At 45.0% G+C, this 25,424-nt stretch overlaps 1 protein-coding gene across 3 annotated transcripts in view; it reads right to left on the reverse strand.

The window, feature by feature from the left end:
* Positions 1–25,424, reverse strand: part of AFF2 (ALF transcription elongation factor 2) — a 928,871-nt gene that overhangs the window by 250,787 nt on the left and 652,660 nt on the right. For all 3 annotated transcript variants that reach the window (XM_069212416.1, XM_069212415.1, XM_069212418.1), the window contains exon 9: positions 8,038–8,075. In XM_069212416.1, the coding sequence (XP_069068517.1) occupies positions 8,038–8,075 (38 nt within the window). The remainder of the gene's footprint in view (positions 1–8,037; positions 8,076–25,424) is intronic.

Genomic DNA, 25,424 nt, shown 5'->3' on the forward strand with positions numbered 1-25,424 from the left:
AACTATGGGCCTATCAGGTAGCAGTATTGTATGACCCAGAAAAACATGAGGCACCATTTATATTGTGGTGAAGCTGGTTCAGGAGATAGAAGATTCCATACTTGATGTTGATCGATCCTAGCAGGAGACTGGAGATGCGGAGGGCGATTACAATAACATATACAGAAAAAGAGGAGAGGTTGTGACACGTTCAGCGTGCATAGGAAGGTGTGAATGGAGCATACTCACCCTACTATCCTGTAGCATGTACTTATTAAGCATTCAGGCTACACCCCATGTGATACTCACCCAGAAGCTACAAGTTCCAAACAGTGGAGAAAAAGGTAAGTGACCAAGAAGTATAGCTTGTGGCACGCAATTGTTCAATTTTGATTACTGTTTTGCAGTAAAGCAAATTACAGCTGAACTTACTATATGCAAATACAAATGTACACATAAGTCCTTCTCGCAGTGACTCTAAACTTTTTAATTAACTAACCAAGTTTTGAAAAGCTTTATAGATCTGCAACCCTGACAATATAGGCATTATCCAGTTTAATAAAGTTGGAATTAATACAAACAACTGATTAAAGCCTTGACATAGCACAAATAAAACTATGCATGAAAGTTCTAATTAATTTCAGATTCATTTTGTTTATACTTTTATTTTTTCAATGAGTGTGATCCACAATTTCAAAACGTCTCTTCTCGTATGAACAGTACAAGATCCAGGGAGGATCTGGCCTGGCAGTTCGGGCTGGACTGTTCCCATGGGAAAAAGGGTCAAGGCTGATTTGCATATGGATGAGTCCAAACTGGGGAGGCGTGGTGACCAAAAGAATTGATGGATTAAACCGAGATCTGTGACTGAGGTGAATATTTGATTTGTTCCACATTCCGTCCATCATTTGTATTTGTTTGCTTGTGTATCTGAACTGCGCATGTCAGGTTGGCCGATATTTTGCTGTGGGCAGCTTAACATGCGTAGTTCAGACCTCCCCAGTCATCGCTGTAACAGGGCTAGGAAGCAGAGACACAGCCCCATCGGTCTCAGATGGAGTGCTGTATTCAACTGTCCCAGCCAACACTTGCACTGCTCCTACGTTGCTTACTACTATATACAGCATGAGAGCAGTGCTTTTATTGGTTGGAATTGCGTGATGCCTAGTTTCCCGTTCAGTATGCTCAGCACTTCAGAACAGCCAGGCAGCATATGAGGTGCAGGTTGATTTTGAAGAGTCGGCCCGCCAAGCAAAAAGGATCGCAGACTCCGGAGTAGGATCATTATTGTAAATTATGCTCTGTTAAAGCCACATTAAGCCATTGTGTTCTGCATTATTTGTTATGCTAGTGCCCAGAGAGTTCGATATGCCTGCTGGTCTAAACTTAAAGCATTGTGTGTGCATTGTCAGTAGACACCAGATGGGCTAATGCCCTACCGTTTTCTAGTGTCACAAGCCACCATTGCTTGAGGGGAGACTGTGGGAGGGTAGAGTGAGTTGGGAACGCACCTACTCTGAAGAGCTTCATTGTTATTTCTAAAGATGCCCCATTCAACCTGGCACTCATGTCCTTTAACTCTGAGTGACTGCATCCATAAGCCCTAGCTACGGGGCCTGGCTACATGGAGCTATGTGTGGAAGAGCAGCAGCTTCTGTGCCATGCAATGAATGAGTCTAGGATAATGCTAATACTTAGGTAGGTTCTGTTTTCACCATTTCCATGTGTAGGGGCTATAAAGCATCCCTGACACACCTTTACACTTCCCCTGCCCTACAGGTGTCACAATCTATGGACGGAAGTGTGTTCCAGTGATGTTCAGAAAAGGTAGGTTGACATGGAATGCAGTATAGGTGAGTAGGCTGGAAATGAGGAATTTACAGAGAGGTCATTGTAAAATAAATACCAGAGATATGACATCAACTCATAATTTTCATTAAAATCATTACTTTTGATTTTTCTATTTTATAATGTAACATTTGGTTCCAACAAAAAGTGCTTAAAAATAATATCTGACAAATCATATAGTGTATTTACATACTAATGAAAGTAATTGCTTAAACAGATGCGTAGTAATCAACATGAAACAAATGTAATTTAATAAGGACTTATAGTTTGTGGCACCTGCTTTATAGGTCTCACATCAAAACAAACACCAAAACCTTGCTGTCCAAAAAGCTATGAATTCTGCCATTTATGAGTGAAACCCCTTATTGTGTGAAATAACTGTGTAGATACGGAATTAAATTGTAAAATACCACAGAGTATTCCGAATTTGGAGGGGTTTAAATGCTCAGTTACCACCTTCTCTGAGCCCCTGTGGGGCCGGATGGAGGGACGGAGCTAGCAGGGTATGGAGGGAAAGAGAAGAATAGCTTTGGCAGAAGGAACATCTACATTCATGGGAGCACACACTCCTACATTTTACCATAGGGTTTCCATTGAGAAGCTGTGAATTCTGTATTACTACAAACTATTACTCTACAAGAGTCTTGAAATACTTTCAATGACTGGTTGTGCAGCTCACATAACATCTTAATATTCAATGTTACTGTTGGACCTGTAGGGCGGTCTTCATCCAGACTTTTTCCCTGCTTGCTCACATTTTTACTGATTTTTTTTTGTTGGTCTTAGGTCTCTGAACACATTACCTCTGCTGACCAGTGCTAAAGTGCATGTGCTCTCTCCATAAAACATGGGGTGATTGGTATATAACTAATTGGAATATTTAATTAACTAATAGATCCCTAGTAAATCATACTATATGTGCTTAGGGCCCATAAATTAACTGGTAGTAGTGGGCCTACAGCACTGCTTGTGCCACCTACTTATGTGGCACTTGTCTCAGACCTACCATTGCAGCCTAGATGCAGTGCTACACTGCCATGTTGACTTGGCATTTAAAACCCCTTGCCAAGCCTTAAACTATTTTTTTACTACATATAAGTTATCCCTAAAGTAGGCCCTAGGTGGCCATGGGGCAGTGTGCTATGTAATTAAGAGGCAGGACATATACGTTTAAGTTTTACATGTCCTGGTAGTCAAAAACTGTCATATTCATTTTTCACTACTGTGAGGCCTACCCATTCCATAGGATAGCATTGGGGATTTATTATTACATTAAATAAGTTATAATTCCTGATTGGGAACGGGTAGACCTGTCATGTTTCCTACCCATGGAATTGTAATGATAAATACTCTTTGATAGTAAAGTTGAATTTATTGTTACAATTATGAAAATCGCCATTTTTAGAAAGCTGAAATGTTTCTGCTTTTAACTCTGTGTCGTAGTTTGACTTTTGCTCTAGGCAAGCCTGCTGGTTTAGGGATTACAGCACTTTTGTTTATAGGTGACTAGGCAAATCCTACAACAAGTCACAAATGTCGGCCAACCCTCCCGGCTCACAAGCAGTACCTCACCAAAAACCCAAACAGTAAAAGGTGATTTGTGGCAGCCTTTATGTATGGACTCAAGAGTGCGACATCTCAGTGAGGTCGAGGTTAAACAAAAATTACCCTTTTCCCACGTGAACAACATGTCTCAGTCATATAAAGGCAATGAAAGGGATGCAGAAAGTTTTCAATAGGTTTTATTAACAAGACTGCAATCTACTGTATATTGAATGGGCTGCAATGATGAGGATAATGAACAATGGAAGAAACAGAATGGTAAAAACGTCATTAATACAAAGACCCCCACCATCTTGCAATAACATGAAATATGAAATAGATGTGAAATAGGTTCTAATACTCTAGCATGATGAACCTAATCTCTAACCTAAAGAGAGCTAGGTGTGTTAAACCTAATTTGCCAGTACCATGTCCATGAGAAGAGCCCCCAAACCCTCGTTACCTTGGAATGAGGTCTCTAAATCAGACTCCGTGAGGACACGAAGGCTGGGTAGCATCAAGGCAATGTGTAGCATAGATAGCATTGATGTCATCTGGTAGGAATCCCTCTATCTTGTCTGTGTGAGATGTTTTTATACAGATCTTGTAGGATACCTGATGCAGGTATGTTCTCAAACAATAGATAAGAAGACATGTTTGGTGCAGCAATTATATAAATAATTTCCTGAAAAGGTACATTCTGTTACTGTCACACAAAAGTGGGAAAGTACATAATGTGAGTACCTATGTATCTCATTTTTCTTTGACACTGATAGTGACATCTTTACAGAGTGGCACTGATAACCTGAAACTAAAACATCTTCCTAACTATAAACATAGCAGCCATCTTGGAAGAAATAATTAAATAAATATTCTAAAACAGATCAAGCTAAGTAGGTTAAAAGTCACTAGGTGATGGGGGCACAAGCCTACAAGCCAAGGCTAAGCTAAACTCCTGATTCCAATTAAAACTAAATTGGATCTACTACACCTGTGTGCCTGCAGCCTGTCTCCAATATACTTCTGGGGTGGGATGACAGTTGGACCTGTGCATTCCTGCTAGACAGTCACACACAAAGGGAGCTTAGATGTGACTGATGGACCATCAACATCCTGATGGGCCAACCTGGGAAGGATAGAAGGGAGGAGCTGGCCACAGCCTCACATTTACACCTGAATAGGCTGTATACTGAACCCGCACAAAGGACTGCTCAACCCCCTGTAGTGAGTCTGGAGCCAGGAAGGAGGACCTTCACTGAAGTCTCTCCAACTTCAAAGGCTTGAAGCACTGAGTATAAGAACTGGACTTCTGACCCTACCAACTCAGTACACTTCTGGACTTGTGGATACTCTGCCATGAAGAAGGACTGATGTGCAGCTACGAGGACTGCTACTCTGCTGGACTGCTGCTCTCTGCTCTGAAAGAACTGCTTTCTTGCTGTGCTGGCCTGCTGCTTGCTGCTCCCCTTGCCTGGGTGAGAAGGACTGGACCCACAACACTTGAAGCAAGAACCAGAGTGACTCCAAGGGCTTGCTGGCTTGCCTCCTGTTCTTCTGAAGTCTCAGGGACACAAAAGACTTCCAACTCATCACCTTTAGCACCTGGACTCTGTCATCTGTGAGTATTGCCCTGCCAAGTGTTGTCAATCCAGTCCCGAGACTTTGGAAGTGAATATAAAGTGCTGCACAAGTCCAAACTCCACACACCGACGCTGTTCCGCCACTCAGAACTTGCGCATCTTCATCGATGCTGATGCATCATGGCTGCTGTGAGGATAGAGGACATTGCATCCCCATCCAATTTGGAGCATTGCTGCTGCTGCAAGAATCGGGAACCCTGCATTTCCGACTGCATGACACATTGTCTCTATTCCCGATGCATCGTCGACTTTGCATGGCTTGGAGCCCATGCATCGCCTACATCTTCGGGATCTAGGCCAACGCATTCCCTCCTTTGCTTCTCACACCTTGCTCTCAACATCATGCAACTCTGAACCAAGGTACTGTTTTCAGTGGGCCAAAGCTAGTCCCTGTATCGGACCCTAGCTCCATCGCGTGACTAGATTGCCCTTCGTATGCGCTTTATGCTTTTAAGCACTACAACTAAGTTTATTCTTTACAAATTCATATATCAACTTCCACTTATTGGATGTTTGTTGTTTTGGTCATGTTTTGTTCGTTAAATTAAGATATATTTTTCTAAACAGGTGTGGTATCTTTTTGTGTGGTGTTTTCACTGTTTTACTGTTTGAGGTGTTGCACAAATACTTAACACATAGCTTTTTAAGTTAAACCTGATTGTTCTCTGCCAAGCTACCAAGGATTGGGCACAGGTTAATTTAGGGTGTGATGTGACTTACCCTGACCACTGTTCTGGTCCCTGCTTGAACAGGGTGCATACCTCTGCCAAACAGAAACCACATTTCTAACAGTTACTATAATGTGCGAACCTGTAGCTACAGCCTGGGATTGAGTTTGAGAAACTTCACCGTGAGCACCTAAAAGCTTTAAGTCATAAAAAAATATTTATTCACTCATTTATGTGTTTACTAATTACTTTTTACCATTGTACAAAGGACAGAACAGACCCCTTAAATTACTCCTGAACACTATACAAGGAAGCATTGGAGGATAACAGCAAAAGTTGTAGTAGTACATATGAACTTAGACATGAAACATGTTGTTGTCACACGTGAAAATGGAATTGCCATAATAGAAGCAAACATGGTCACAACATTAAATCAACAGCTTAAAGCAAGGCCATTGCTTGAAGTAAATACAAAGGTGATGCAATAGAGAATACAAGATTCACGTTGTACAAAGACAGTTATAGTTGTCAACATTTTTGAAAAGTGGTTATCCATCAAAGTACCATATTAATATAAATCATGAACTATTGCATAATGACACAAGATAGACTTGCTCACACAAAAGGAAAGGCAGTCAAAAACATCAGGTGCCAAATTATTTAATATGATCATCCCGCCTTGACAGAAGATGGATTTGCTAACAGTGCAGGTACAACTAAATACATAGAGTTTACATTAATTAATCCTGCTTTGTGCCAATCTGTTTCTCCCACTGCCAGCTCTCCCGCCCTCCCCAGCACTAAATTCAAGACCTACTTGAAGCAGTCCCACTCAGTAGAATGGAGCAGTGTAGGAACGCGTCTCAAGTTGAACTACTGATAGCTCACTTGTCTGTGGTGGTGGTGCTCCCTCGGGTACATCATCCCAGCATGCATAGGCACCAACCAGTGCCCGACACATCCCAAAAAAGAAGACCAGCAAAATGTTTGCCTACATTCTGACAAATTCGACTCCACCCTCCAGCACCCATTGTTGAAGGGTCCCATTTTTGGTATCTTCAACAATACAATGTTTTTTCCACCATAAGTTGGACATGATACACATTTACATTAGTGAGGTGCAGGTGTTGGCAGTTAATAAGACCTACTAACTGATTTTGTTATTTCTTTCTATGCATCAGAGGCTGATAATTGATCCTAGATAACAGTGCGCCATGGTACTGTTAGTGGTTGTGTGTGATTAATGATGATGAGGTGTTTTCACACCTTTAATGTTGAAGTCCATTAACAACTGCTTACTATTGTAACACAGTACGACTACTCGAAAGAGACATATCTTCCAATGTTCTCTCTGTTGCACACAAACTGAAAAAGTTAGTGATTTGCCAAGACTCGCTGCAGTCTGGCTAAGTAATGTGACAAAGTGATCTCATTGTTAAAAGCACGAGTGAAATCCAGATATAGAGCAAAAACACAAGTGGCATAGCCTCCGCATACGCTATAGGCATTAAACCTAACGGTGTAATCCTTAAACGATGCTTTAATGTCATTCAATTTAATTTGAGAGTATGTTTCGCAGCATGGCATGAATACAACATGAACAGTGAAGGGAGGGAGGGGGCTAGGCCATTAGGAGTGAATTTTAATTCCTACTAGTGCTTTTCTACTAAATGTCTATATTTGATTAAGGTACTATATTACTTCTGCTAGTGCACACGATAGTCATAAATTCAGATTATAATATGTCTTCGAAATCGGTCCCTGTTAGTTCGCTTACATTTTATGGGACCATAAAATAAAGAAATACGGTTCTGTGTGTCTGTACGTGTGTCTGTACACGTCATGTCTGTGCGCTTGTTTCTGTGGGTGCGTTTTGGGGGTGGGCATCTACGAGTGTCTGCTCACAATCAGAACAAGGCGGAGGCAGTTGCTTTTGGTTCTAGATTTGGCAGCTTTGGCAATGTAGCCTTTCACCAGTCCTCTTGGCTTTCATCTCTTCATACTTCTTCCCAAAAATGTTTAGACATTATAATTAAAAAAGCCCATTTTATTTTAAAGACTAGTCAAACTTAACCGAGCAACATAAGGACATCTGTGAACCATAAGCACATGATCGTATTACTTGGCAAGCTGACGCATGAACTTTTCTCTTTACTTAAGCTCTGAAGTGGCTGGGGCCTACTTCATCTGGGAAGCATTCGCGAGAGAAGCCTGTCTTGGCTGCTCAGTATTTAATGGCTGCTAAAGAATAATAACTATAAGGGAATCACAGTAAACATTTTGTTTCCTGTGGCTGTATCGTGTTCAGTCACAAAAGCTTCTTTCAAACTGAGGTACAAACATATAAAAGTTAAACTTACTTTCCAGAGGCATTTCTAGTTTTTATCTTTTCACTGGCCTGTAAGAAAACAACAGTAAGAAGAAGGTTAGTTAGGAATCATTTCGTGCTTTAGCTTGCAAACAAAAACACGACAGTAATACAATAAAATAGAAAACTTCAGGCATGATCTTTATTATTTTTGAGGCAGGAATTGGGCATGTTTCGATGAAAAGGTGTTGGTAATAGGCCTATGTCTATTTGATTACTGTGCCTAAACTGATATAAGATATTGTTTTGACGGTCTATGTCCTAGAATACTGTCACAGCACATTGAGTTAATGTGCATGGACGCAATGGAAATTGTTGAGGGTCCAACACACAACAGAATGGTGTGCTGTATAACAATAATGGAAGACTTGGCTACTGCCCAGTTGCACACTGATTACATGCACGTACAGAGCAATGTTACCATCATTGCCCTGAGAGGGGGTTCTGCAAAACTTTGGCCCTTGGATCATGAGGGTAACAGCCCCTGATTGCCACCCTTTTCGGATGGGGGGATGCTACCAGCCAACACCTCCATCAAATGCACAGAGCAAGAGTTTCTGTTGCACAGACAGGCTTCACCTTCCTTGTGTGTCTGTGGGCATAAGGCTGTACACATTACCAAGAGGTAGCTGTTTGTTTAGGGAGACCCTATAGGACACAATAAGGTCTGTGGAGCATTACATTGCTTTTCACAAGAATAACTCCATCTAGGGACATGTTGTATATGACCTGTGTCTTCTATAGCAGCAATTCTTAACCTTTTGAATTCTGTGGACTCCCACTAAATCACTAGCAGAAGCCAGGGACCACAGGCTATAGCATGCCACTTTCTCTTTTTTGTTCCTAAAACACACTTTATTTTTGCCAGCGCCTTCTAGTGCTTCAGTGAAGGCCATTGATCATCCATATTAAATTTGACACTTTTCCTGCTACCTCAAATCAAGCAAAGGATACTGTTGGACTTTTGCTTATGCAGGGTCATCCCCAGTCTTTTTTGCCTCCTGCCTCCTATTTTTTTCTGACATGCTGCTGTTGGCTTTTCAACTCTGAGCACTTTACCACTGCTAACCAGTGCTAAAGTGCATATGCTCTCCTGTTTAAATTGTATGTAAGTGGTTCATCCATGATTGGCATATTTGAATTACTAGTAAGTCCCTAGTAATGTGCACTAGAGGTGCCAGGGCCTGTAAATCAAATGCTACTAGTGGGCCTGCAGCACTGGTTGTGCCACCCACATAAGTAGCTCTGTAATCATGTCTCAGACCTGCCCCTGCAGTGTCTGTATGTGTATTTTTACACTGTAAATTCGACTTGGCAAGTGTACCCACTTGCCAGGCCTAAACCTTCCCTTTTCTTACATGTAAGGCACCCCTAAGGTAGGCCCTAGGTAGCCCCAAGGGCAGGGTGCAGTGTATGGATGAGGTAGGACATATAGTAATGTGGTTTATATGTCCTGACAGTGAAATACTGCCAATTTCGTTTTCACTGTTGCAAGGTCTGTCTCTCTCTCATAGGATAATATGGGGGCTACCTTTAAATATGATTAAAGTGTAGATTCCCCTAGAGAGTAGATGGACATGTGGAGTTTGGGATCCCTGAACTCACAATTTAAAAATACATCTTTTAGTAAAGTTGATTTTGAGATTGTGCGTTTGGAAATGCCACTTTTAGAAAGTGAGCATTTTCTTGCTTAAACCATTCTGTGACTCTGCCTTGTTTGTGGATTCCCTGTCTGGGTCAGTTTGACAGTTGGGTTGTTTTTCACCTCACACCAGACAGTGACACAAAGGGAGCTGGGGTGTGATCTGCATTTCCTGATTAGCCATCTCTGCTAGGAGGGAGGGGTGGAGTGGTCACTCTCATCTGAAAGGACTGTGCCTGCCTCTGACAATGCTGTCTCCAGCCCCCTGGTGTGTGTCTGAGGCCTTGCCTGGGCAAGGCAGGATTTCACAAGAAGGTGTGAGTCCCCTTTGAAGAAAGGTGACTTCAAAGACTAAAATGGGTATAAGAAGGGCACCCAAACTTACAAACTTTAGAAACACTTCTGGAATCAAGGGGAACCTCTGCCTGGAGAAGAGCTGATCGCTGAGGAACAAGTGCTGCCCTGCCTGTGACTGTGCTTTGTGGAGCTTTCCTGCAGTGCTGCTTCTGCCAGAGTAAGAGGGCAAAGACTGGACTTTGTGTGCCTTCCATCTTGAAGAAGAAATCTCCAAGGGCTTGATGTAGAGCTTGCCTCCTGTTGTTGAAGTCTCAGGGATAGCAAAGACTTCTTCCTGCCAGCACCTGGAGTCTCTGGAGAGACCCCTACTCTGCTCTGTGGTGCCCTTCCAGTTCCTGGGACCCTGAAAGGAGAGGCTGGCAGCCTAAGGACAAAAATACACGCACCGAGCACCGTGCGGAGAAAAGATCGACGCGAATCCGATCGCGGCTGAGAAAACGACGCGACGCCGGCTCCGCAGCTGAGAAACGACGCCGCAGGAAACGCGACCGGAGAATCGACGCCCGGAGCAGGAGAAACGACGCGCAGCATCGCTGACGAAGGCTGAGAGATCGCAACCAGCGCCGCGGGACTTCGGACCGTCGCGTGGCTGGCTTTTTCGACGCGCCTCGCCTCGCCGAGCTGTTTTCGACGCATATACCCGTGCAGGGTTATTTTCGACGCACACCGCCCGTGCGGGGTTATTTTTGACGCAAACCAGGTACATTTACACGCTAGCAGCGCTAGTGTGTTGTTACAACTACCTAAAGACTCTTTTTATTTTAAACCTTTTAAAAATCATAACTTGACTTGTGTATGTTGGATTTTTGTCGTTTTGGTCTTGTTTTGTCTAGATAAATATTTCCTATTTTTCTAAACTGGTGTTGTGTCATTTTGTAGTGTTTTCATTAAGTTACTGTGTGTGTTGGTACAAATACTTTACGCCCAGCACTCCGAGGTTAAGCCTACTGCTCTGCCAAGCTACCAAGGGGGTAAGCAGGGGTTAGCTGAGGGTGATTCTCTTTTATCCTAACTAGAGTGAGGGTCCTTGCTTGAACAGGGGGTAACCTGACTGTCAACCAAAGACCCCATTTCTAACATTGGTGACCAGCGGTCGGGATTTGGACTTGTATTTGTACTTGACATACAGTGATTAAGTGTACACTACTGTTTTGATCTCAGACCACTACGTGACCACATACTACTTGTCTTGTGATTCTGCTTTTTGTTCTCTGATGTCCTCCTGGAAGTATTGATAATATTTTTGGACTTTGTTTTTGGTTGTGAAGCCTTTGCAGAAATGGAAGTCAATTTCTGGCACCTATCTATGTATAAAAAGTGGCAGCTTAAAGCATTCTGCATGGAAAGGGGACTGGCTGTGAACAAGGAATCCAGAAGGGAGGATCTTGAGTCAGCCCTGTTTCAGGATGAATTGAAACGTTGTCAGGCAACACCACCAAATGAGTCTGAGGAGGATAACTACTCTGAGGAGGAGGACTACTCCAAAGAGGAGGGCAGTGGCCCTGAGGAGGGAACAGAAAGAGATGATAGGCTCCTAGCTCGAATCCGGAGTCTGGAAGAGCTAGAGGCAGAGCTTAAGAGGGCTGAGGAGAAGAGAGCCTTAGTCCTGGCAGAAAGGAGGAGGGACTTAGAGATTAAAAAAATGATTTATGCTTACGAGCTTAAATTGAAAGAGCTGGAAGTCATGAGGGCTGAGTCCAGCTGGAATGGTGGCAGCAACAATTGTATATCCAGTGAGGCTGCAGAAGTACACATGCCCAGAGAGGTGGTGCCCTACTTGAAGGAGGGAGTTAACACACGCCAGGAGGTTCAGGGGTATGAGGTAGCTCCAGTGATGCACAGGGTCTCTGAGGTGGATTGGGGAACTGGCATGGGGAGTCATATTCCTACTGGTGGGAGGGACACTCTACTGACTCTAGTTGAGAGTGACAGGGAGAGGGGTTCCCCCCAGGTAGAAGTCCTGGTTATGGAGTGTGAAAACATCCCAGAAGAGTGTGGGTTGAGTATCAGGGACAGTCAGGTACTGTCTCACCAGTCTCAGGAGGGTGATGTGGGGTGCTTTGTCAAAGCAGAGTCACTGGATGGTTGGGTGAAGGGTACTTTGGTTAATTCATGTGAGGGGCTGAGTGATGTAATTGCTGGAGAGCATATGTCTAGTCCTTATTTTCCAGAGCTATGCCAACACCAGGTGGAGTGTGAGTTCTCTGACCCCAGGGAGCTTACAATGGAGGCAGACTTCTGGGTGAGTACCAGAGAGTCTGAAGAGGCATTTGGGGGTGCTCCTGAGAGGAGTGGTCTAGGTAGTTCCCAACCAGGTGAGGTAGGGAAGGATTGTAGTGTCCCAGGTAGGTCCCAGTGTAGTGGGATGGGTGAGGGACCCCATGTCCAGTCTCAGAGGAGAGGGAATGGGGATGGGTTGAGGCCCAAGGTGCCCGAGATCCGGTCCCAGGTCCTGGAGGGTTCCCTGCGGGAACACCAGGAGGGGAGCCTAGCCTGTACCATAGGGCCATCTGTTGAGGGAGACCCCACAGTGTCAGGAGAACTTGGGGGGGCAGCTGTAGCCAGCGTCCCACCAGTTCTGGTGTCTGGCAGTACCCCTCCTAGTGAGGGGGTGCAGAAGTCCAGACAGAGGGTTGAGAGGGGGTTGCGGACCCCAGTGGAGAACCTGGAGGGTCAGGGGTCAGCTCTGAGAGCAGAGCCCCCCATGAATGACCTTGGTGAGACCATTTCTGGGTTGGGGGGAATCCAGACTCTGTCAGATGGGCAGAGGTCAGGAGACCTGCGCCAGCCAGACTCTTGTGTGGCCCTTCGGGACAGTGTGTCCCTTGAGGGGGGTAAGTGTGCCCCCCTGGAAGTCCTGGTGTGCCAGGCAATGGTTCAACCGCAGGGTGGTGACTCTGGGTTGAATGATCAGGTTCAGGGGGTAAACTCTGACCTGATGGGGGGTAAGTGTGCTCCCAAAGAAGTCCTAGTGTGCCAGGCAGTGGTTCAACCGCAGGGTGGTGACCCTGGGTTGGATGACCAGGTTCAGAGGGTAAACTCTGACCTGGTAGGGGGTAGGTATGCCCCCCAGGAAGTCCTGGTTTGCCAGGCAGTGATCCAGTCTGTGGGTACAGACCCTGGATTGGGAGGCCAGGTTAAGGGTGTCCCCCCTGACCTGGAGGAAGGGGCTACTGCTAACAGTGCCCCTACCATGTTGTCTTCTGGGGGGGCCGCTCCTAGTTGGGTGGTTCAGGACCCCAGAAGGGAGGGCAGGGGGAGGGAAGCCTCACCCCTGGCCCTGGTCCAACCTGAAGGTACAGACCCCAGGTTGGAGGATCAGTTGCAGGTTAACATCCCTGCACTGATGGAAGAATTGTGCAGGACTGCTTCTACAAGCACCCTGACAGTTTTTTACTCTGGGGGTGCCGCTTCTGCAGGGAGGGTACAGAGCCCCAGAGGGGAGGACCAGGGTCAGGTTGTCATCCCTGACCTGGTGGAAGAGAGAGTGGTCAAAGGGTGCCAGGCACCTGGGGCTACCACCCCCCACTCTCCACAGTCACAGTGGTTAGAGAGGCCTGAGGTCGGGCTCTCATCCCTGACAGTTGTCTGGGGCCACTGTGGCTTGCTGTCCTGGTGGACAGAGTTGCCCCTGGGGGGGGGAAGGACGAGAGTCACACCCCAGGGGTGGAGTGGGCAACACCATTGTGTTGGCCCTGGTGGTACTATCTGCCCATTGCAATACATCTGTGAGCAAAGTAAAGTTAGGTGTTGCACAGATGGTGTCTGTAGATGTGGAGAAGGGTTCCCCATGGGTTAGCTTAGTGGGCCCTGAGAGTATGGACAGAGGGATCCAACTGGAGTCAGGAAGGCGTAGAACTGGAGCATGCCCCTGCTGTTGTGGGCCTGGGTCCTTGTTCTATCGCCCCAATCAGGGAAGTACATCAAGGTATTGATTGTTCTCCCCTGGCTTTAGGCTGGTAGGGGGTCGTGTTGGACTTTTGCTTATGCAGGGTCATCCCCAGTCTTTTTTGCCTCCTGCCTCCTATTTTTTTCTGACATGCTGCTGTTGGCTTTTCAACTCTGAGCACTTTACCACTGCTAACCAGTGCTAAAGTGCATATGCTCTCCTGTTTAAATTGTATGTAAGTGGTTCATCCATGATTGGCATATTTGAATTACTAGTAAGTCCCTAGTAATGTGCACTAGAGGTGCCAGGGCCTGTAAATCAAATGCTACTAGTGGGCCTGCAGCACTGGTTGTGCCACCCACATAAGTAGCTCTGTAATCATGTCTCAGACCTGCCCCTGCAGTGTCTGTATGTGTATTTTTACACTGTAAATTCGACTTGGCAAGTGTACCCACTTGCCAGGCCTAAACCTTCCCTTTTCTTACATGTAAGGCACCCCTAAGGTAGGCCCTAGGTAGCCCCAAGGGCAGGGTGCAGTGTATGGATGAGGTAGGACATATAGTAATGTGGTTTATATGTCCTGACAGTGAAATACTGCCAATTTCGTTTTCACTGTTGCAAGGTCTGTCTCTCTCTCATAGGATAATATGGGGCTACCTTTAAATATGATTAAAGTGTAGATTCCCCTAGAGAGTAGATGGACATGTGGAGTTTGGGATCCCTGAACTCACAATTTAAAAATACATCTTTTAGTAAAGTTGATTTTGAGATTGTGCGTTTGGAAATGCCACTTTTAGAAAGTGAGCATTTTCTTGCTTAAACCATTCTGTGACTCTGCCTTGTTTGTGGATTCCCTGTCTGGGTCAGTTTGACAGTTGGGTTGTTTTTCACCTCACACCAGACAGTGACACAAAGGGAGCTGGGGTGTGATCTGCATTTCCTGATTAGCCATCTCTGCTAGGAGGGAGGGGTGGAGTGGTCACTCTCATCTGAAAGGACTGTGCCTGCCTCTGACAATGCTGTCTCCAGCCCCCTGGTGTGTGTCTGAGGCCTTGCCTGGGCAAGGCAGGATTTCACAAGAAGGTGTGAGTCCCCTTTGAAGAAAGGTGACTTCAAAGACTAAAATGGGTATAAGAAGGGCACCCAAACTTACAAACTTTAGAAACACTTCTGGAATCAAGGGGAACCTCTGCCTGGAGAAGAGCTGATCGCTGAGGAACAAGTGCTGCCCTGCCTGTGACTGTGCTTTGTGGAGCTTTCCTGCAGTGCTGCTTCTGCCAGAGTAAGAGGGCAAAGACTGGACTTTGTGTGCCTTCCATCTTGAAGAAGAAATCTCCAAGGGCTTGATGTAGAGCTTGCCTCCTGTTGTTGAAGTCTCAGGGATAGCAAAGACTTCTTCCTGCCAGCACCTGGAGTCTCTGGAGAGACCCCTACTCTGCTCTGTGGTGCCCTTCCAGTTCCTGGGACCCTGAAAGGAGAGGCTGGCAGCCTAAGGACAAAAATACACGCACCGAGCACCGTGCGGAGAAAAGATCGACGCGAATCCGATCGCGGCTGAGAAAACGACGCGACGCCGGCTCCGCAGCTGAGAAACGACGCCGCAGGAAACGCGACCGGAGAATCGACGCCCGGAGCAGGAGAAACGACGCGCAGCATCGCTGACGAAGGCTGAGAGATCGCAACCAGCGCCGCGGGACTTCGGACCGTCGCGTGGCTGGCTTTTTCGACGCGCCTCGCCTCGCCGAGCTGTTTTCGACGCATATACCCGTGCAGGGTTATTTTCGACGCACACCGCCCGTGCGGGGTTATTTTTGACGCAAACCAGGTACATTTACACGCTAGCAGCGCTAGTGTGTTGTTACAACTACCTAAAGACTCTTTTTATTTTAAACCTTTTAAAAATCATAACTTGACTTGTGTATGTTGGATTTTTGTCGTTTTGGTCTTGTTTTGTCTAGATAAATATTTCCTATTTTTCTAAACTGGTGTTGTGTCATTTTGTAGTGTTTTCATTAAGTTACTGTGTGTGTTGGTACAAATACTTTACGCCCAGCACTCTGAGGTTAAGCCTACTGCTCTGCCAAGCTACCAAGGGGGTAAGCAGGGGTTAGCTGAGGGTGATTCTCTTTTATCCTAACTAGAGTGAGGGTCCTTGCTTGAACAGGGGGTAACCTGACTGTCAACCAAAGACCCCATTTCTAACAGATACCAACCTAATGTTATGCTTCAGTTTCAGTCCTTCACATTTGCCTAACATTTTAAACTATATAGGTAATTCCTCTGCTAGTATTTAATTTTCTATGTAGTCGTGGACCCCCTGAGTAGATGTGACCCCAGGGGTCTGTGAACCGTAGGTTAAGAGCCGTTGCTCTATACTCTGCAGCCCTGTTAGTGACTAAGCCAGACCAGTGAGTCTTTCCTATGGGACGATGTGTTAGCGCACTGTTGGTATTCCAACGGGCACAGGGCATGCCCTATTCACATGAGGGTGCCCATCAGCGTCATATGTTTCTTTTCAGGTCATCTGTGTTTGGTGGAAAGCAGGCCATAAGAGGGATAGCAAAACGACTGCCAAATGACCTGCACCAAAAGCCCATACTAAAGGTCTCATGAGGTAGATGCGAAGTGAAAAATCGCATACAAATGGATCTGGCACTCATTTCATTCTTTGTGTCGATTATGCAAACCACACACACAAAGTGCACATCAATCCTTGATTTTACCTGGACAAATTCCTACGTGTGATACCTGGGGGAATATACACGAGGCCCCGAGAGTGTGCAAAGGGGCAGTCTGGCAAAAGAGAAGATAAATCCCATCATTAATGTGTCAATTAAAAAGGCCGGACACACTCTCATGTACACAGGCACGCACGCGCCACCCAAACAAGTAAACCTCTGGGTCGCCTTGGCCGCTGTGCCACTGACATGCAGGCTGGTTCCAGTTTTTTGCTGAACCCATTGATCTGTGTACAGTGCATTTATCATTCATGAAAAGAGCCCGTGATCTTCACAGTATATTAGAAGAAACAACTCGGATCATCTGTCAGCGGCCTTCTTATTTCTGTTTCCTTCTCCACAGGGATTTCATCTCCTTCGATTCTTCTTGAATTAAAATGTTGCTAAGCAACACAGCTGGGGGGCACGGATGGCAGAATGGTTTCAGTCTATCAAACTGTTTAAGCAGCTGGAGCTTTTAATGGTGATTTTTAGAACGGCTGCAGCATAATTATGCACTTGGAGTCGAACCTGAATATCCCAGAATGCCTCCGTGTACTTAATAGCCTGGGTTAAAATGGTGTTATTTTAATGCGATACCGGTGTTGTCAGAGGCTCGCAAAGCCGGCTAAAGTCGCGCGGAAAAGCTTTTTTCCGAAGGAGAAGCAATTATTTTAGTCTTCTCGGGACTAAACTGTCACAGCTTTACATCTGGAAGGCAGCCCTGGCATGAAGCCTGAGACACCGCGAGGGGCTCGCAGCGCGCGCACGTCGTGATGGATGCATTTGGAATGAGTGGTGAAGGCACTGAACTATATGAAACATGCAGTGCTCGGCAAGAGTAGTGAAAACTGACCTCTGGGTTTAGAAATCGGAGCCCTTCTGATCCCTTGGCTCAAGTGGTCATTCTATGATTGCTGTCACAACAAGTGTCGAGAGACAACCAATCCTCGTCGAAGAATGCGGCTTTCCGGATAGTATCTATGATTGTTTGCTATGAATGGGTAGAGACCTGTTCTTTTACATCCACTGACTGGTATCATTTAAAATGTCTCGATGCGAAAGACCCCTAAACACAATTACTATGTCAACGCATTTTCTGAGGGCCTTATGTTGGATTATGCTTGTGCTTTGGTTATAAAATTGTGGTGCATAGCACTGTATTTTAGGTACATATGGTCCCAAAGTGCATTTTGATGGACAGCTGGAAAACTATCTCATTGATTGTGGTGGTGAATGACTGATTATAAGAATATGGGATTATCGTGGCTAACTATGCCTTGGAGTGTTGATGGTTTAAAAAAGAAACCTCTGTGGGCCTCATTATGAGTCCCAAGCTAATCCCAACTGGTCGGTAAAGGGAGTTACCAACCCTATTGGGATCTAGATCCATGGTAACTCCACGAATTTGGTGTGTTTCACCCTGACACGTTGCTGAAAGGAGCTGAAATATATAAATGAATCGCTGGGGGAGAATGAGGAATAATCAGGGAATAATCCCTGGAAGTTCTATATTTCTCGAAGGACTTTTAAGTCCAACTTGTAATAAGGGTAATTCTTTCTCGCCCCTGTAATTATCAATAACTATTATATAACAAAATCTTGGAACAAATACTTGGTAATTTACTACTACACTCGTAATGAGGTCCCGTAGTGCAAACATTAGTGTGTCAGATAGCATCTGTTACCTACATCAGTGGTTCCCAACCTTTTGATTTCGGTGGACCCCCACTTTAACATTACTGGAACCCAGGGACCCCCACTGAATCATCATGGGAAACCGGGGACCCCCGTCTGAGTCATTACTGGAAGCTGGGGACCTAATTTGTCAATATTTGGTAATATTTTAAAATTTTCTAGGCTCTCGCGGACCCCCTGAGAAGGCTTCGTGGACCCCCAGGGGTCCCCGGACCACAGGTTGGGAACCACTGACCTACATTTATTGAGTGGCATATAAGGAATGATTGGTACAGGTTTTCTAAAAATGTGCATGCTAAGCAGATATGGATATGTTTGGGAATTATGTGACGAATAGTTTCAGGTTGGCACATATTACTGTGTGTGGCAGGATCAATATTGATAATCTCTGGGAGGATGAAGTTAAGAAGGATGATGGAGATAACATTAGCATGCACTTTCACACATCCAATGTGGATCCAGTACCCTGTCAGAAATAGGTGGTGAATCACTCTGGGAGAAGATGTGTCATGATGGTCAGAGCTGCCGACCTTGGGACCAGGTATGAGTCTAGGTATTGGCTCAATATACTATAATTCCAGGCAAATCACTTAGGGCCTTTTTACGAGTGTGGCGGTCCAAGGATCACCAGACTCGCGTTGACTGTCGGACCACCACACTCCAGGCAGTCTGACCACCCAATTACAACCCTGGTGGGTGGACCCACCAGGGGACCGCTGTTCCCACTGGGAATATGGTTCCCACCTGCATGTTAGCAGTAAGAGTTGTAGTCAGCCAGGGCGGCGCTGAACTCAGCACTGCCTGGCTGATTACAACTTCCCTCACCACCAGCCTTTGCTGAGATTGGAAGGCTGGCAGTGAGGCTGTGCTGGGGGCCACAGGGGGGCCCTTGCACTGCCCATGGCATAGGCAGTGCAGGAGCCCCCTGCCCGGCATCCTTGGAATGCACACTGTCTGCTTTGTGGACAGTGCGGGTTCCGATGGAGATGGTCAGCCCCCTCTGTGCTACGAGATAGCACTTGGCTCCTTTAAGGGAGCCGAGTGCTATCTCATAGGACTGTTCCTGCCGATCTGACTGGCAGGAATGCTCTATTACAATGTTACCACCGGTCAGGCGGGAGGTAACATTGTAATAGGGTCGGGGGGATGCCACTGCCATGGTGGCGGTGCCCTCCCCGCGAGTTTGGCGCTCCAGCAAACTCGTAATGAGGCCGCTGATCTCCTGTGCCTAAACAATTATTCTGCCCTTGTGTAATGTAAAAGGAGCTCATGTGAAGCACTCCAATATCTTTTAGTCGAGTCAACACTCTATTAAAAAAGAAAGTGAAAAAACTCTGGTTACTTGAATGATTATGCCTGACTTATCTATTCTCCTTTCAAATTTTTTCCATCCTTGTGTCCTGATGTAACGTTATGTTATGTCTCCTTGCTTTGTCTGTGCTATATGCGGTGATGATTCTATTGATTTTTGTGTTGTCTGTTATATGTTATGTTATGAAAGTGCAACTTGGGTTTAAACATTCCTTGGACTGTGCATCATTTCCACAAAGAAAGGGCTATAGGGGACTCTTCCAGTATGGCAGTTACTGTTTGCCACCTACTTATTCAGATGTTTGTCATTTAGCTGCAATAAACACGTTCTTCAGGGCTGTCCTGTGCCCGCCTGTGTTTGAATGGTTACAAGAAATGTATAATCATCATGCAGACGTCAAGAGCAGCTAAATTAGAAGCTGTATCTACCTGAGGAGAATGAAGATAAAATGTTCCAGGTTTTCTGAACCCAGTTTTAATAAGAGGCTACTTTTTACAAAGAGGTGATGCTGTTCAACATTGGCAAGCAATACAGTGAGTGCAGGTTTGTGTATGTTGCTGCCTTCAGCAGGATGCATGGTGTAAATTGTGAGTGTATGAATTTGGAAGAAGTTATGAAGATGATGAAGATGACAATGGCATGCAACACACACTCAAACGTTTGTGGAAAATTTGAGTCGCTGCAACCTAGTTATATGGAGGATTAGGCCTGGCTATTTAATCTTCTCTTGTTAGTTTTATTTTCCTTCCTTGATGTCAGCATGCAGTGTGACGTGCTTTTTTAGCCTTTCTGTTCAGTGTTTCATGAGTGTTGAAGGACATATGATGGACTGTGTTTGGACTGTGACCTCTTGTTTTATAAAGATGGAACCTTAAGGTCGGAAGTTCATTCCTCAGACTGTTTTCAGACTCCACCATGAAAGGGCTAACCATTCCTGTGTGGTAGTTTAGATCCACTTGCTTAGATATGTGTGGTGTAGCCGCATTAATGTCTCTTCCTTTATTGTCCTGGACTAGTCACTTCCCGTACTATTTTAATTCTCACTGGTTCAGCTAATGCAGAATGAAAATGGATTATATTCTCCCAGAAAAAAATATATCTGATTTGGTGTTTCCTGGTAATTCCCGCTTGCACAGAGCCACGTACAAGCAGAACCAACGCATCACCACACAGAGGCAGAGTATACACATCACAACACTCCACCGCTGTGTAGCTGGTAGATTTCATGTACAAACATACTGGCATCCTTGTTAAACAGGGATTGACAGCGAATCTGTCTGTTTGAGAGAAGTGGTTCTGGGCAGGAAGAAGGCCATCTCTATTGTGCTCCCTGCACGCCGGGGTCCTCCACCAGTCTGGTCTGATTGGTCCGGTGGATGCGCGCCTCCTTTGGCATTGGTATACTTCCTGGCATTTCATTACACTCAAGTACTGCCTCCAAGTGATTCCATTTCAGGTTGTTTAGCTATTGACTTAAATGACTTGTGCGGCGCTCTCCCTGCTTTGATAATTAGCTTTTGATTATTACTGCATGTAACAGCTCCAGTATAATGTGTTCATAGTAATCTGCTTCAATTACCTCTGTGCACGGAGCTTGCAATCTTTAAACACACTGATCTCATTAGCGTGATAGTGGAATTGCCACTCACCTAATAATACATTTGTGCTGTTTCATGTCTGAGTTTAACATATTTAGAACCGTTTAATGTGCTTGATTAATAATTCTGGGTTTTTAAAAGCACTTCCCTGGTACGATTAATTGGAGGCTTGACAGACCTTTCCCTTCTGCTCCATGGTGTCTCGCTGTTCACCGCCTTGTCGTCTCTTCTGTTCTGCGTGCCTGCTAATCCATCAGGAGGTATTAAATGCATCACCAAATGGAGGTATCATCACTTTAATTGTGACACACAGCGCTATGTCTCCTATGCAACTTATCGACTTGTGCCACTATCCCAATTCAACAAACCTACCAAGCATGAGAGAGTTTATGGTAAGTCATGCAGGCTGTTACGAAATAGTGTTAACTCCTGGGTGGAACAAAAGAAAAGTCATTTTCAGGAAACAGTTAGGTGATTTGCAGACTTTTTGGTTTTCTTTCCCATATTTTAGGTCTTTTGTTCTAATGCACCACTGTTAACAGATGCACAATTACTCCAGCATTCAAACTTGCTGGAGTATCACTGGTCATCCCAAATCCGAAATTTGGGATGACCACTGATAACTTGTGTATTCTCCAGCTCCCTAAGGTGCTGAAACTCATATGTATAATGAAATATTCTGCACCAGTCTTCCCTTGAGAAAATTATTCAGGAAAACACACGCGCACTAGTAACAAAGCACCAGGTTTTATCCTGATTCAGGTCAAATTTCTGTTTGAATCTGAATTGGGATTTGCTTGGTAAGAAACATAGAGCATTTGTCTTCAAATCTCAACACCCTTCTAGGGATTCCCTGTTATGACCCCACCCATGAATTACTATTAGTGGTGGGCCGGACCTTCTGAGGGTATAGGACTATCCTTGATTAGAACTCTGTCTATACTGACACCTGTATGTTTTCCCTCAGTGTTCAGCACACAGAGTTTGGCTACTCCCAGAAGCCAAAATCTGCTCGAAGTACTGCAACTAATAACAGGTCTGGTAACTCTTGTTACTTTAGTTATAAATCAAATAGTTCCAAGAAACAGACACACTACAAACACAAAGTAAAGCATTGGCTTACCAGCACTGGCATTTATGAGCCCGTCTTTTTAATCAAATGTACAAATGTGACTAGGAGAAATGTCATCACATAGAATACAAGAGAGCCAATGCCTGCTTGTGATATAGGTGCTACAGTTTTACAGGAATTGACTTTATCTGTCACGTGTCTTCGGAGACCATGGTGTGATCATTCAGGTGCAATGTCCCCTTCCTCACAAGCTTAACTGTAAAGATATTGGATGCACAGCATTCTAACATCATCATAGCTCAATACATGTCTTAGAAATGGGGTCTTTGGTTGTCAGTCAGGTTACCCCCTGTCCAAGCAAGAACCCTCATTCTAGTCAGGGTAATGGTGAAACACACTTAGATAACCCCTGCTTAGCCCCTTGGTAGCTTGCTACAAGCAGCCAGGCTTATCTCAGAAGCAATGTGTAAAGTATTTGTACCAACACACACAGTAATACAGAGAAAACACTACAAAAATGAACACCACAACAGTTTAGAAAAATAGGAAATATTTATCTAAATCAAACAAGACCAAAATGACTAAAATCCAACATACACAAGTTTAAATATACATTTTCAAAAGAATATGAGTCTTACTCCATAGAAAACAATGGAAATGTTGACTTTGCACAAAGTACCTGGTTTGCGTTAAAAATAAAGCCTCATGTGCGAGTGAGTGTCAGAAAAGGCAGCGATGCATCGAGTCCTTCCTCTCAAGGGAGGCAGTGCGTTGTTTCTTCTCTGAACGGGTAGGTGATGCATAATTTTCCTCCCTCGCAAGAGAACAATGTGTTGATTGCTTGATGGGGCACCTCAAGTCTGGGCAGAGTTGAGTTGACTTTGACACCCAGGGACGATGTATGGAAAATATGATCGTTCGGTGTTAGAAAACTGCGCTGTGTGGGGTTTGCCTCTTTATAAGCAGCCGCAAGTGGGTGTTGCATGTCGTTTCTCCAGCCACAATGTTTTGATCTCCCAGTTTCAATGCAGGTGGAGTACCAATTTTAGCCGCGAGGCCAGCGGTGTGTCGTTTATCAGCCACATTGCAGATGGTGCAGATTTCCCCGCACAGTGTTTTGTGTGTGGATTTTCAGCTCTTGGTCTGCCAACTTCACCTTTCAAGGGCCCAGGGACTAGATAGGGCACTACTTGGCAGGACAGGAGTCTCAGCAGAGAGTCCAGGTGCTGGCAGAGGAAGTCTTTGATGGCCCTGAGACTTCAAAACAGGAGGCAAGCTCAATTCAAGACCTTGGAGATTCTTCTCAAGCAGGAATGCACAACAAAGTCCAGTCTTTGTCCCCTTTCACAGGCAGAAGCAACAACTGCAGCATAGTCCAACAAAGCACAGTCACAGGCAGGGACAGCACTTCTCCTCAGCTCTTCTCCAGAGTAGAGGTTCCTCATGGCTGCAGAAGTGATCCAAATTTCAGGTTTTTTAGGTCTGCTACGTGTACCCTATTCTGCCTTTGAAGAAGGCATACTTCAAAGGAAAGTCTGTGTTGTTCACAAGATCCTGCCTTGCCCAGGCCAGGCCCCAGGCACACACCAGCAGGTTGAAGACTGCATTGTGAGAGGGCAGGCACAGCCTATTCAGGTGCAAGTGACCTCTCCTCCCTCCACTCCAGCACAGATGGCTCATCAGGATATGCAGGCTCCACCCCAGCTCCCTTTGTCTCACTGTCTAGAGGGGATTCACAAACAGCACAACTGTCAAACTGACCCAGACAGGGAATCCCCAAATAGGCAGAGTAACAGAATGGTTTAAGCAAGAAAATGCCTACTTTCTAAAAGTGGCATTTTCAAACTAACAATCTAAAAAACAACTTAACTAAAAGATGTATTTTTAAATTGTGAGTTCAGAGACCCCAAACTCAAAATATCGATCTGCTCTCAAAGTGAACCTACACTTTAATAATATTTAAAGACAGCCCCTATGTTAACCTCTGAGAGGGATAGGCATTGCAACAGTGAAAGTATTTCACTGTTAGGACATGTAACACACATTAGTACGTGTTCCACCTTTAACATACACTGCACCCTGTCCATGGGGATAATAGGGCCTACTTTAGGGATGCCTTACATTTATGAAAAGGAAAGGTTTAGGCCTGGCAAGTGGGTACACTTGCCAAGTTGAATTGGCAGTTTAAAACTGCACATACAGACACTGCAGTGGCAGGTCTGAACCATGTTTACAGGTCTACTCATGTGGGTGGCATAACTAGTGCTGCAGGCCCACTAAAAGCATTTGGTTTACAGGCCCTGGGCACCTCTAGTGCACTTTACTAGGGACTTACTAGTACATCATTTATGCTAATCATGGATAGCCAATCACACATACATTTTACATAGGAGCACTTGCACTTTAGAACTGGTTAGCAGTGTAAGGTGCCCAGAGTATGTAAAACAGAAAAAACAGAATCCAGCACACATCAACAACAAGGAAAGCAGAGGCAAAACGTCAGGGGATACCACAACAAGGATGACAAGTCTAACCACATGTAATTAAGATAACTCAGAGACTGACTTTAGTTTTGGGCAGATGTAATGATGAGTATTTACTTTACATTTCTTCTGCTGCTCCCTGCTGCCATTACGATCATGTCGCCAACAGCGATTGAGTGTGGACATAACAATGGCAGGGTTGGACATGCCTGTGGGAGCCATATGGCAGTGCCAGAAGTACTGGTATGCCAGTTCTGTGTGTGAGCTGTTATTTGACTCTCTGTGGGCCTGTTTTATGGTCTGCTGGGTAGACTTTTACAGTTGGCTGTCAGTTTTCCTGAAATTCCCACAAACAATGCTTGTGTGAGGCACAAATGCATGCTGTCTCCTTTACTTTACAAAACACCTATACAGTGTTTTTTACATGTTCATAACTGACCAGATTTGTAAATGTGGACCATATTGATAGGCATCTGATTCACTAATGGAGCCATTTTTATTTTGGTGTCTGGGCCTATTTTCTGCTCTAGTCTATCGCTGAACACTGGTGCTTGAAATTCATGTTGAAGGAAGCCTATTTTGTGTCTATCCTTTCTTGGTAAAGGATTCAG

The sequence above is a fragment of the Pleurodeles waltl genome, chromosome 2_1 (genome assembly GCF_031143425.1).
Source record: "Pleurodeles waltl isolate 20211129_DDA chromosome 2_1, aPleWal1.hap1.20221129, whole genome shotgun sequence".
Lineage (NCBI taxonomy): Eukaryota > Metazoa > Chordata > Amphibia > Caudata > Salamandridae > Pleurodeles > Pleurodeles waltl.